Source organism: Hyla sarda, chromosome 2 (genome assembly GCF_029499605.1).
Source record: "Hyla sarda isolate aHylSar1 chromosome 2, aHylSar1.hap1, whole genome shotgun sequence".
NCBI classification, from domain to species: Eukaryota; Metazoa; Chordata; class Amphibia; order Anura; family Hylidae; genus Hyla; species Hyla sarda.
Window position 1 is genome coordinate 384,153,258 of NC_079190.1, and position 14,407 is coordinate 384,167,664.

General features: G+C 40.9%; 1 protein-coding gene and 1 long non-coding RNA gene across 10 annotated transcripts in view; one reads left to right on the forward strand and one right to left on the reverse strand.

Moving 5' to 3' along the window:
- The window catches only part of LOC130356692 (4-hydroxyphenylpyruvate dioxygenase), a 139,532-nt gene that overhangs the window by 122,992 nt on the left and 2,133 nt on the right, over nt 1-14,407 (forward strand). For 6 of the 8 annotated variants that reach the window (XM_056558554.1, XM_056558547.1, XM_056558552.1 and 3 more), the window contains exons 11-13: nt 1,774-1,845; nt 4,663-4,785; nt 9,347-9,463. In XM_056558554.1, the coding sequence (XP_056414529.1) occupies nt 1,774-1,845; nt 4,663-4,785; nt 9,347-9,463 (312 nt within the window). Of the gene's footprint in view, nt 1-1,773; nt 1,846-4,364; nt 4,528-4,662; nt 4,786-9,346; nt 9,464-14,407 lie in introns of those variants that run through there. The other 2 variants (XR_008888965.1, XM_056558549.1) reach the window with 2 other exon arrangements.
- Nucleotides 1-14,407, reverse strand: part of LOC130356693 (uncharacterized) — a 39,989-nt gene that overhangs the window by 16,762 nt on the left and 8,820 nt on the right. For both annotated transcript variants that reach the window (XR_008888966.1, XR_008888967.1), the window contains exon 2: nt 9,338-9,433. This is a non-coding gene — a long non-coding RNA (uncharacterized LOC130356693). The remainder of the gene's footprint in view (nt 1-9,337; nt 9,434-14,407) is intronic.

The window sequence follows — 14,407 nt, forward strand, 5'->3', positions numbered from 1 at the left end:
ACAATAAATGTAATCCTGGATTCCATGCTTTACCACAGAGGCAACAGCGCCAGGTCATAAGGGTTTTTTTTTCTTCGCTTCATACGGATTTCTCTCAGGACAGGTTGCCCTGGTTTCCTGCAACCCTCAAGGCACAACAGCTACCTCCCACTTAAGTACCCCTTTCTTGGATTTGGGGTGATAAGTGCAAGATGAGCAGCTAATCTAGTGGGACACTATTTGTCCTTTTCGTGCTTCTCCCTTGGGTAATACACGAGGCGCTGGTGCACAGTCTTTTGTTTTTTACTTTTCATATGATAGGGTAAGTAGATTGTGAAGGTAGATGTGACAATGGAGAATTTTTTTTACTTTAAATATAAACTACTACTACTACCCATGTGACCACAGCTGCAGTTTTTGGTGCAGCATACATGGTGCCTTTTTTCAAAGTACTAGGGAAAAAAATCATGTCTAAAGGAAACTGTATACAGTGATCCATAAACTTACATTGTTACTTGAAACAATACTCAACTTACAATGCCAGAGATGGTCCAGATCCTTGGCATGTGTGAAAGGCTGGAAGATTTGACCAATCAGAGTGGGCATTTCACTGGTAAAACACCTGTATAATTGAAGTGCAGGCACTGACTTGCTGTCTAGTAGCGCCTCCCTATAGTATAGTGTGGTACTGTAATCAACTTTACCTGTGCAGGACTAACTGCTCCTTTAAAGCGGTTCTCCGCTTCCCTGCTTCGAAAGCTCCGCTCCCCAGCACCCGGAAGTTTCTGGTTGCGAACGCAGCGTGAGGGCTTTTGTGTTCAGGGCCACCCCTCGTGACGTCCCGCCTACCCCCTCAACAAAAGTCTATGGGAAGGGAGTGCGACGGCCGTCGCGCCCCCTTCCGATAGACTTTCGTTGAGGGGGCAGGTGTGACGTCACGAGGGGCGGCCCTGAACACAGAAGCCCTTATGCAGCGTTCGGAACAAGAAACTTCCAGACGCTGGGGAGCGGAGCTTCGAATGCAGGGAAGCGGAGTACCCCTTTAAACACCAGGTTAGGTGGCTCCATATTGCATCTCAGATTCACTGTGCCTACTGAACAGGACCCTGAAGAAGCACCTGCACATATGTGTAACTGCAAGATCAGACTACAGTATAGTGGTTGCAGTCTGTTGCCATGGAAATGTACAGGTCTATGTATGATCATTATATATTTAAAGAAAAACAAAAAACAACTAAACCATGAGTGGGGTTTCTCTCGTGTCCAGAGTATTGTAGCCTCTTAACTCCATAAACAGGCTTCCTTCAAATTACCCAGCTCTCATTAGTCCTATGTGGCTTTCTCTCTAGGATTTTCAGATTCTGGTTATACTGATAGGCTTGGGTCACTTGGCCACTTTATTTCACTATTATTATTCGTGAATAACCATTTGTATGTTTGTAATATTATTGTTACTTCTGGTTTCTTATCCTTTGATATAGCCTGGTACCTGGGTGTATATATCACAAAATAGGAATAACCCCTTTGATGCATAATTCTAGGGGTTTGTTTACACAAACCTGTCCATCCATCAGTCTCCATAGACACCCTGCGCGCCCAATTCAGTATATGTTGTAGGTCAATTAAAGCTATTCTACAAATATTTATATGTAAACATACATCTGTAGTCCCTAGAAGTAGAAGCCTGAAGTGTATTTATATATGTAACCAGTTGTTTATCATGTAACTATTAGATGTAAAGCTGTGATTTGTAAATAATTGTAAACAGTAAGTAATGAATCATTTTTTCCCCAGGAATATGTAGACTACTATGGTGGTGCTGGTGTACAGCACATTGCTCTGAACACTTCCAACATCATCAAAGCAGTGAGTAATTCATTCAGATAGGTACAAAGAAGAAGGCAACAGAAGGAGGGGCGAATCCTGTGCTTTGATCTCCTTGCTGTTTGGCTAAGAGGGTGGTGTGTTTATATATGCGAGTCTGTGCATGAATACCTGCATAGGTTTTGAAACATGAATGTTATGTATATATTGTCTCCTTTTTGCTATGGAGAACTTAATATTAATGAGAGTGCGTGTGACTGCATTATGTAGAAGTTGTGACAATCAGATTACAACATTCAAAATTTCTTCATTAGGACATAAAGGTAAATAAAAATCCAGTACGTGCTATTTAACCCACTAGCATGGCGCTATTGCTGTCTATTACAGGTAGTATAATATACAACTGTCTAGTGACATATGCCTATAAAATGGGTAAAATATATAACAGACTTTATATTTTTATGCATTGCAGCAGGACTGCCCCTGAACTTCTGATTACACTCTGCTTGACATAAAGGGGTATTCATAATATCAAAACATATCTCTTATCCATAGGATACCTGATAACTAGATGGCTTGGGGAGGGGTGTATGACTATTGGAACCCCCACCCATCCTGGGAATAGTCTCCCAAATTAATGGAGTGCAGAACGTGTCCATAGTAAGTGCTTCATGCATTCTTAATGGGGCTTCCAAACTTTACTTTACTATAGGGCATCGGAATTTTGGTGAGTTTGGTAAACAGATCATTGCTTATGCACACGTTAGCCATTCATTTAGGGGACAATTTTCCTCCGTTCTCAGGATTGGTGGGAGCTCTGGCCAGAGGGTCATGTGACATATCAAACTTATTGGGAATTTCACAAGAAAAATAATGATGTGATTGGTTTTAACATAACTTTATTCTTTCATGAGTTATTTACAAGTTTCTGACCACTTATAAAATGTCTTCAATGTGCTGCCCATTGTGTTGGATTGTCAATGCAACCCTCTTCTCCCACTCTTCACCCACTGATAGCAACACCGCAGGAGAAATGCTAGCACAGGCTTCCAGTATCCGTATACACTGCTATATACTACTATATACACCGCAGGAGAAATGCTAGCACAGGCTTTCATTATCCGTAGTTTCAGGTGCTGCAGAATGGGCAAAACAAAAATTGGAACAGGACCCTCAGTTTACGCAAAAGATTTTGTTCAGTGATGAGGCAAACTTTTATATGACTGGTGAAGTTAACAAACAAAACCACCGCTATTGGTCTGACACTAACCCACATTGGATAGATCCCGCCAAGACTGTTGGAACACAAAAATTGATGGTATGGTGTGGTATATGGGGTACAAAGATAGTGGGGCCATTCTTCATGAATGGAAACCTCAAGGCCACTGGATATGCGAAATTGCTACATGATGATGTGTTTCCCTCTTTATGCACTGAAGCTGGCACGTTCCCTGAGTTTTTCCAACAAGATTGTGCCCCACCACATTATGGGTGTCAGGTCCGAGCATTCCTAGATGAACAGTTTCCTGGAAAGTGGATTGGTCATCATGGGCCAGTTGAATGGCCCCCAAGGTCTCCCGATCTGACCCCCTTAGACTTTGGGGTCATCTGAAGGCAATTGTCTATGCTGTGAAGATACGAGATGTGCAGCACCTGAAACTACGGATACTGGAAGCCTGTGCTAGCATTTCTCCTGCGGTGTTGCTATCAGTGTGTGAAGAGTGGGAGAAGAGGGTTGCATTGACAATCCAACACAATGGGCAGCACATTGAACACATTTTATAAGTGTTCAGAAACTTGTAAATAACTCATGAAAGAATAAAGTTACGTTAAAACCAAGCACATCAATGTTTTTCTTGTGAAATTCCCAATAAGTTTGACGTGTCACATGATCCTCTTCCTATTGAAAAAACAAAAGTTGGATTCAAAATGGCCGACTTCAAAATGGCCGCCATGGTCACCACCCATCTTGAAAAGATTCCCCCCTTACATATACAAATGTGCCACAAACAGGAAGTTAATATCACCAACCATTCCCATTTTATTAAGGTGTATCCATATAAATGGCCCACCCTGTAGAAAAAGTGTAATGGTCATCAGACCTGCTGGCTTTGGACCACTCCTGAGGGTGTTGTTTAAGTAGACCTTATATTTTCACCCATTAACCCTTTCCTGTGAGGATCTCATCCTTACAGCTATGGACTACCAGGTTGTTACCTCTGAGTATGGCCCTGCTGACCAAGAGAAACCAGTACAAAGCACCAATAGTCAAGAAGAAACAAGTCTTTGTAGTTGAAGTCTTGATCTGGCAGCAGGATAGAGTAGCCAGGAACAAGCAGACAGGTCAGGGCAACACAGGTTCATGGTAAGCAGTCCAGGTCATACACAGGAAAGGTAATATGGTATAAGGGATCAGGCAGGAAGAAAAAAAGGTTGAGGCCATATTCCTTCACAGAAACACAATGGAACCTTTGCTCAGGAATGGTGGAATGAGTGTGACTGTTTGATATAGCAGATGATTAAAAGAGAAAGAACTTAGATGTAAGCAATGGCCCTTTTAGAATGAAGAAGGAAGTGCGCATGCATCCAATGGGCAGAGCCAGGATAGGCAGTCACAAGAGAAGATGCACAGCATTAGAGAAAAGCAAAGCAATTTATTAGCAGTGCACACTGGGAAAGCCAGTGGGAGCAGACTGACGGTGTTACAAAAAGGGTCTTCTACAGGTAGGTAAGGTTTTTTTCTGGGTAACTATCAACCAGGTACAATACGCAACATCACTAAGATGATGACAAAATAATGTTGACTAAATTCCTACATAGAGTATCCCAGTTATAACTTCTACATATATATTCTCCAAGGTGAAGAATCTGAAATCTCGTGGAATGGAATTTCTTTCTGCACCGGATACCTATTATGATGATTTGAAAAAAAAATTAAAAAGTGCCAAAATCACTGTAAAGGAAGATATCAGTGTGCTGCAGGTAGATATTTGTAAATTAAACCTGATATTGTATTGCATGTATCAGTCTAAATCCATAAAAGGCTAGATTCAAGCACAGAACTTGCTGTGACTAGAAGATTTTGAAACAATATATATGTGACATTTCCAAATATTTGATTAGCTAATATATATATATATATATATATATATATATATATATATATATTCACTGCCAGGTGGGGCATTACTAGGGTCTCTAAAAATCAGGGGCATGAGTCTTAGGATACATGTTTTTTTCTCCCACCAATATATTGAAGTCTACACTTTGAGGCTATGTGCACACATTTAATTATGGACACTTTTGGGCCATTTTACAACCCAAAAAATTGACCAAAACCATATTTTACCATTTGAGTTTAAATTGATTCTATTTTTAGCAGGAAAATGTTTTTTTCTTCATACATATACCGTATTTTTCGTCCTATAGGACGCACCGGCGTATAAGACGCACCCAATTTTTAGGGGCAAAATCTTAAAAAATAAAGATTTTGAACCCAATAGTGGTCTTCAACCTGCGGACCTCCAGATGTTGGCTGTCCGGGCATGCTGGGAGTTGTAGTTTTGCAACATTTGGAGGTCCACAGATTGAAGACCACTGCAGGAGGAGGTAATACTCACGTGTCCCCGCCGCTCCGGACCCGTCACCGCTGCCCTGGATGTCGCTCCATCACTGTCGCCGTGTCCCCATCGCTCTGGAACGTCTCTGCTGCCGGCCGGGTATCCTCGCTCTCCGTCGCTGCCATCACGTCGTTACGCACGCCGACGCACGTACGCGACGAATTGATGACGAGGAAGGAGAGCGCCGGCATACAGGGGATCCCTGAACGGAGAAGACACCGAGGAGGCAGGTAAGGTCCCCCCCGGTGTCCTGTAAGCACTAACCCGGCTATTCAGTTGGGCTGTTCGGGACCGCCACGGTGAAATCGCGGCGGTCCCAAACAGCCCGACTGAACAGCTGGGTTAGTGTCACTTTCCCTTCAGACGTGGTGGTCAGCTTTGATCGCCGCGTCTGAAGGGTTAATACAGGGCATCACCGCGATTGGTGATGTCCTGTATTAGCCGTGGGTCCCGGGCCGTTGATGGCCGCAGGGACCGCCGCGATAGGGGTGTATTCGCCGTATAAGACGCACTTTTTCCCCCCAGTTTTGGGGAAGAAAAAGTGCGTCTTATACGGCGAAAAATACGGTATTTATTTTATCACTGCAATCGTTATGGCCATAAAATTAAGTCAGGCCCATTTTACAGCTCCTAACATGCCAAAATGTGACCATATTTTAGCATGTAATAATAAAAAAATAAAAATAGCCCAAAATACACCTTAAAGGGGTATTCCAGGATTCATTTTTTTTATTTGACTATGCTATAGGGGCTTTGAAGTTAGTGTAAATCCTAATATATTGTCTGTATCTGTGTGTGACGGTTTTCTCACAATTCTTCAGTGATTTTCACCCCACTAGTTATTTTTAACAGCATACAAAATGACTGTTTTCCCAGCTTGCAATGCGGCCGAGACCTGACTGACTAGTCAGCTGATGACAGGAAGCCTGTCTGCTTCAATGGGTGGAGGGATAGCTTGGTGGGAGAGAGATCAATCTGCAACTAATGCAACAGCTGTAGGCACCCTGATTGAAAACCACAGGTCTTTTGTTTCAATGAGTGGAATTGTGGGTTTTGTAGTAAAAAAAAAGAAAAGTCAAACAGGAAATACCAGTTCACAAAAAGCTAGCCACAGTGTTATGGTAATCTCATGACATAGCCATTTAGCCCCCAGACAAGCGCAGATCCTTCCTAAGCATGTCCATTACTGTCTGCCAGGTACATACTAAAATCACCTTATGGTGGATAACCCCTTTAAATAAAAATAAATGTTTTTTTAGGCTATAGCTTTTGCCACAGTCCAAAATATTTTAGACATATTCAAAAATATGTCTAAAAAAAAAAAAGAGCCCAAAAGCAAAAAAAAAAAGTTTTAAGCCATAAAATATTGGCCAAAAATCACCTAAAGCACCATTCTGGGGGAAAACTTTTTTTTTTTTTTTTTTTTTTTTTTTTTACTGTCCACTAGTAACATGATAGTTATACAGCTGCAGTGATCCCTCTGTTACCCGACAGCTTGTTATCCCCAATATAATGCAGTTCTGGTCCCGCGTCTTGTAAAGATACATGGAGAAACTTACTTCCGGTCCACACAGCAGTCACTGTGGGATTTAGAAAGTCTCATCTTTAGTCCCATTGATAAGTAGCAGGACCGGAACGGCATCGTATTGGGAAATAAAGCCACCTGGTAATAGACGGATCAGCGCAGCTGTTTAACTATATCATGTTGCTGGCTGGCAGTAAAAAAACATGTTTTCCCGGAGTGCTGCTTTTAAGGAAATGTCAGCAGTTTTGACCACAGTCAGCTGCTAATGCCACTAAATAGGCCGTAAAGAATCAAGTTTAATCCCACCCATGTTGCCAGTCATACTGATAGGATAACACTAGGATTTGATCACTCACAAGTGTCCACTGGGAGTCCCTGAACCAGGGAAGTGTCCTTGCTTCTAGGATGCCAACTCTTCCCAACCCCTCCTTTCTGCTCTAACTTAGAAGCTCAAATAAAGTAGCCCGTCCTCAAATAATTTGCCCCATCATAAACACTAATAAGAGTACACTGTCATGCACTTACATTTCTCCACTGCATATTTATTTTTCCCCATACTATTACTGAGTGATACCACAGTTTATGACCAAATATTATTACTTGTTATGAATCGATACTTCTAAACAAGTATTAAATACTATTTCAACACAACCACCACAAAGACCAATATTACCAATAATATCACAATACAGTGATCATATATCGGACAGATACTGTACTACACTGATGCTCTGCAGAGTAACATCATGCTGCAGACCACATCAGTGAATACAATATACAGTTACATTCAATGACTCACAGGTGATGTCTTCTCTGTGTGTCGTCCTTTACTTTCCCTATTCTTCTTTATCCAGCCCAGTCTGCCAAAGTGATTTCTCCTGGCTAAGAATCATCTCTGCCTATGTTTTTTTAAGCAAGTTCCCTGGTGCTGGTTAAACTACTACTTTTTTATTTATTTGTTTTTATTTCAAGGTATATATATATATATATATATATATATATATATATATATACATCCTTCATAGTTATCATCGTTTTTTTATGTTTTTTTATTTTTATAAAATGGCATAAAAACATTGTTTTTATCTAATTTGGGAAAAACTATGACAAGATCACAATTACTTAATTTTTATTTTTATTTTTAAACACACAGAGCAACAGCTATCAAAGTGGTGTGGTTTCAGCCAGTCTGTCAATCAGCAGCCAATGGGGCCTGCATCCCATTAAAACATTGGACTCCTGCCCCACAGCGCTCCTAGTGCGCTGCAACTATTAAAGATAGTCTATCAGTTTACTGGTGACCCACACATCGTTCCAGCACCTGACATATGAGCATGGCCAGAGCAGTGGCATTCATTCCCATTGAACTGGATTCCAGTCACTTGCATACGCTCTATGTAGCATCACATGGTTCATAGGTTAAAAAAATCATCAGAATGCTCCTTACCTGTCCAGTCTTGAGGTTGGTGTGGGGTACCAGGGACCTGACAGGTTCCTTTTCATCTGTAACTTTTAATTTTGGCATGCCTCAGAGGTAAGTCAAAAGTTTTGATTAGTCTGGGTCTGAGCTTAGACCACCACTGATCATACGAACAAGCAGAAAGAACCGTGTTGCTCTAAACTTGACCCCTGAGCTTACTGCAATCTCCGTCCAGCTGCACTAGATGGGCTACATTAAAAGTCAGGGGAGCCCAACTAATGAAACTCTATGGAGATCACAGTAAACTGAGGAGTGAAGAACACAACTGCGAGAATTATCCTGCTCGTTCTAATGATCAGTGGGGTTCTTAGCACTAAGACACTGATTGATCTAAACTTTTGACATGCCTCTGTGACATGTCTAAGGAGCATTTTTGTTCTGTTGTTTTTTTTTTATTTTTTTTTGACAGATGCCTTAACCAAAAACTTCTATTGATTTCTCCTGTATAAAAATCTTTGTTATAACAAAGGAATGTCCAGTGCCAAGTGCGGTAAAACGACAGGTACTTTATTGTAGGATCAACAATTACAAACTTGCATCAGGCAGGAGCCGGTGTGTTTCGGACCGTTACAGGTCCTTAGTCATGCCATGACTAAGGACCTGTAACGGTCAGAAATGCATCGGCTCCTGCCTGATGCAAGTTTGTATCCGCTGATCCTACAATAAAGTACCTGTCGTTTTACTGCACTTGGTTCCTTTGTCATACCGTTGATATGGTCCAGGGACGCTGCCGGCTAGCCTGTGCACTGGTACTGGAAACATGAGGGAGAGAGCTGTCCACACACAGTGTTGCTTCTCAGTATAAAAATCTTTCTGCCTGCATCCATAGCATAGCAAAGCCTGGCTTGGTCATAAAACTCCAAATGTAAATCGCATGCCAAAAAGAGACTGAGACTGCTATTGCCTTACTTATTTCAGGAGCTAAAAATTTTGGTTGATTTTGATGACAAAGGATATCTTCTTCAAATCTTCACCAAGCCAATGCAGGACAGACCGACCCTCTTCCTAGAAGTTATACAGAGATATAGCCATTATGTAAGTCATTTTATATTAGAACATATTCATACGCTGTATTCACAACAATTCTACACCAATTCTAACCCCTACAAGCAATAGACCATTTGCATTTATTGCTTAACCTGCTTAAAGTAGATGAAAGCTAAAGGGTAATTGTCCGCTATGGTTTTAGTGTATAATTGCACCTTTTGAAGAATCTTTATAATCACGGTGGGGATGATTTACTAACATTGCTTGAAGGTATGAATATGACCACAAGGTACCATAGAAGCCAATTACAGAAAAGCTTCAAACTTCAGACTATGTATACAATTCTGACAGCTTATTTGTAGCCTTCAATTTGGTTAGTAAATTTAAAAGATTTATGGCATATATGAACAAATCTTTACATGGCATCTTTACATGGCACTGCCGGGATCCTGCTCCCCCACCTAAGAGCAATATGTCCTAGGAAAGAACTGTGATATGTAAAATATTCAAAGTTTTGAAGCATAATGGTCACTGTGTAGGAGATTTATCAAAACCTGCCCAGAGGAAAAGTTGCCCAGTTGCCCATAGCAACCAATCAGATTGCTTCTTTCATTTTTAAAAGGCCTTTGGAAAATGAAAGAAGCAATCTGATTGGTTGCTATGGGCAACTCAGCAACTTTCCCTTGGACAGGTTTTGATAAATTTCCCCCGTGTCTATAACTCCATACAATGTAACTTGTGGTATATACATTCATTTACTAAAAGTAATTGATCTGGCGGCCGATCATGCATTTATATCTGTATATTTGTAGCCTGAGACTTTCTAAAGCAAGCAGGATTTAGATTTTCTGGAAATTTGCATCTTGCTTGATTTAGCAGCAGACAAGCTACGAAGTTGCCGGTAGATTTAAAAATGTGTCCTGTCACCAAGCCGACATTGGAACTGCACATTAAAGGGGTATTCCAGGCAAAACCTTTTTTTATATATATCAACTGGCTCCGGAAAGTTAAACAGATTTGTAAATTACTTCTATTAAAAAATCTTAATCCTTCCAATAGTTATTAGCTTCTGAAGTTTTCTGTCTGACTGCTCAATGATGATGTCACGTCCCGGGAGCTGTGCATGATGGGAAAATATCCCCATAGGAACTGCACAGCTCCCGGGACGTGAGTCATCAGAGAGCAGTTAGACAGAAAACAACAACTCAACTTCAGAAGCTAATAACTATTGGAAGGATTAAGATTTTTTAATAGAAGTAATTTACAAATCTGTTTAACTTTCCGGAGCCAGTTGATATATAAAAAAAAAAGTTTGGGCCTGGAATACCCCTTTAAGCTGCATAAAACAGTCCGCTCAGCTGTTAAATTCTGCCCCCCTCTAGTTGCTGCAATCAGGCTGGAGCATCTAGGGCAGTGGTCTCCAAACTGTGGCCCTCCAGATGTTGCAAAACTACAACTCCCAGCATGCCCAGACAGCCAACGGCTGTCTGGGCATGCTGGGAGTTGTAGTTTGCAAAACTGCTGTTGCAAAACTACAACAGCTAGTTGTAGTTTTGCAGCATGTCTGTTACTACCCCCAGAGAAAGCAGCATAAACAGACTTAAAGGGGTACTCCGGTGGAAAACGTATTATTATTTTTTAATCAACTGGTGCCAGAAAGTTAAACATATTTGTAAATTACTTCTATTAAAAAATCTTAATCCTTCCAGTACTTATTAGCTGCTGATTACTACAAACAAAATTATTTTCTTTTTTGAACACTGTGCTCTCTGCTGACATCATGACCACAGTGCTCACTGCTGACATATCTGTCCATTTTAGGAACTGTCCAGAGCAGCATATGTTTTTCTATGGGGATTTTCTCCTACTCTAGACAGTTCTTAAAATGGACAGAGGTGTCAGCAGAGAGCACTGTGGTCATGATGTCAGCAGAGAGCTCTGTGTTCCAAAAAGAAAAGAATTTCCTCTGTAGTATTCAGCAGCTAATAAGTACTGTAAGGATTAAGATTTCTTAATGGAAGTAATTTACAAATCTGTTTAACTTTCCGGCACCAGTTGATAAAAAAAAAAAAGTTTCCACCAGAGTACCCCTTTAAAAGATTCCCTTTACACAGGTTGTCTCAGGAATACCCTTTTTTAGACTGAAGCTCCCACTAAGTTGAAGGTTTCAAGGTTCACACATTTCAGGCCAGCACTTCCTTCAGTCTTTAAAGGGGTACTCCCCTGGAAAACTTTTTTTTTAAATCCTGGTACCAGAAAGTTAAACAGATTTGTAAATTACTTCTATTTAAATATCTTAATCCTTCTAGTACTTATTTGCTTCTATTTGCTCCACAGGGAGTTATTTTCTTTTTGAATTTCCTTTTCAGTCTGACCACTGTGCTCTCTGCTAACACCCCTGTCCATGTCAGGAGAAAATCCACATAGCAAACATATGCTGCTCTGGACAGTTACTTAAATGGACAGAGGTGTTAGCAGAGAGCACTGTGTTCATGACAGAAAAGAACTCCAAAAAGAAAAAGAAAAACCTCTGTGGTATACAGCTGCTAATAAGTACTGGAAGGATTAAGAATTTTTTATAGAAGTAAATAACAAATCTAGTCCCTAGTGCTCTGCTTCCCCATAGTTAAGTGCAAATATGCAGATAAAAAGAAACTGTAGCGGTTTAACAATGAAATTTATATCAAGATATATATATATATATATATATATCATTAAAAAGTTCATAATGCACAGAGTATGTTGACTGTTTTGGTAGGTAGTGCGGTCTTGCTACGATCCTGCAATGCTGGTATGTTAAATGTAGGATATGGATCCGCTGTAAAAAGGAAATGTCTCGTAATTCCTATATGAGGAGAAAAGTTTCTAAATGTGCGGCTGATGGTATCAGTGCTATGCGCTCGGTTATATGCAGTTGGTGCGGTGAACGGTCCACAGACCGTGTGTCCTCAGTCCCGGATACAGCTGGAAGGGAGAAGAATGGTACTATGTACCCCTAACCCTGTGTCCACGGTCTTGCTCCTATAGCGTTGCAGCTCTAGCTGCAGACCATCCCAAGGCAGCGAGCTGGAGTTGTTAGGTAGATGTGTCGGCATGTCCTTGTGGCTCTAAGGCACACTGTGATGATGCTGGTCACTCCTTAAAGGAAAACTGTCAGCCAGTTCACCCACACTAAACCCAATACACGAACAGGAGTCCATACAGGTGTCACTAAAATTTTTTGGTTTTGTTGCCGCTGAGTTTTCGTCCTCTAAAGTTCCGTAATTCACCTCCTCAGTTGCGCTCTGCAGGCGTATCTCCCGCCGGCAGTAATGCTTCGGGTTCCAGAGGAAGGGGCCTAAGCCTGCCCCCCCCCCCCTTATTTGCATATTCATTTCTTCAACTCCACATTCTAGTGACGTGGAGTCACACGCCCCTGAGCGCAGTGCTCTGTATGCAGAGCACATACACTGAAGTTTTTACCCAGCTCCAATGTCCTGATGACGTGAGAGCTGTGCGTCGGGAGAGCCGCTCTGCGCAGTGTAACTGCACATGCGCCGGTCCCTCACTACACCCGACTTACAGGTAGCGAGGGACCAGCGCATGCACAGTTACTATATACATTTGAAATACATTGATATTTATATATTTATTTCATTATGCATATATTTTTTTCTTAAAGTGGTTATCCAGGAAAAAAAAAATGTATATATATATATCAACTGGCTCCAGAAAGTTAAACAGATTTGTAAATTACTTCTATTAAAAAATCTTAATCCTTTCAGTACTTATGAGCTTCTGAAGTTAAGGTTGTTCTTTTCTGTCTAAGTGCTCTCTGATGACACATGTCTCGGGAACTGCCCAGTTTAGAAGCAAATCCCCATAGCAAACCTCTTCTAAACTGGGCGGTTCCTGAGACACGTGTCATCAGAGAGCACTTAGACAGAAAAGAACAACCTTAACTTCAGAAGCTCATAAGTACTGAATGGATTAAGATTTTTTAATAGAAGTAATTTACAAATCTGTTTAACTTTCTGGAGCCAGTTGATATATATAAAAAAGTTTTTTCCTGGATAACCCCTTTAATAAGTAAATTAGCACATACTATAGAATGTACAGTTCTATACTTCTCAAAAATAAGCTAAACCTGGACACACTGTCTGATCATTTAGCACATACATAATTATGAAATTTATTAATAACCTGATCCCCTGTACACTCCCCTGTCCCGAGGCATAAATATTATCAATATCTCTTTTGTTTTCCTTTCCCTTTCTCCTTTTTTTCCCTATTTTTTTCCCTATTTTTCACAGTGATTTCACAGTGATTTGATTCATCACAAACTTCTCGCCAGTTGCTGACTTTATCCTGCATAAATGAGTTCAGCTTTCAGGTGCTCCTGTGGGCTGGAGACAGACTCTCTCTCCTAGGACTGTATCCACCTTTTCCAGCCCACCGGAGCCCCTGAAAGCTGAACTAATTTATGCAGGCTAAAGTAAGTAACCGCTGAGCCGAGAAGTTTGTGACAAATCAAATCACTGTAACTTCGCTCATCTCTAATCTCTTCTACCAGTCCCCATCCGAGTCTGTTCCAGGTTTCCCCTTAAAGGGGTACTCCGGTGAAAACCTTTTTTCTTTTAAATCAACTGGTGCCAGAAAGTTAAAAATATTTGTAAATTACTTCTATTAAAAAAATCTTAATCCTTCCAGTACTTATTAGCTGCTGAATACTACAGAGGAAATTCTTTTCTTTTTGGAATGCTCTCTGATGACATCACGAGCGCGAGCACTGCTGACGTTATTATAATAATAATAATGTCTTTATTTATTTATTGTTGTCCTTAGTGGGATTTGAACCCAAGTCCCCAGCACTGCAAGGCAGCAGTGCTAACCACTGAGCCACCATGCTGCCCTTAGCATACATCTGCTATGCATGGTTGCTAAAATGGACAGAGATGTCAGCAGAGAGCACTGTGCTCGTGATGTCCTCAGTGTTCCAAAAAGAAAGGAATT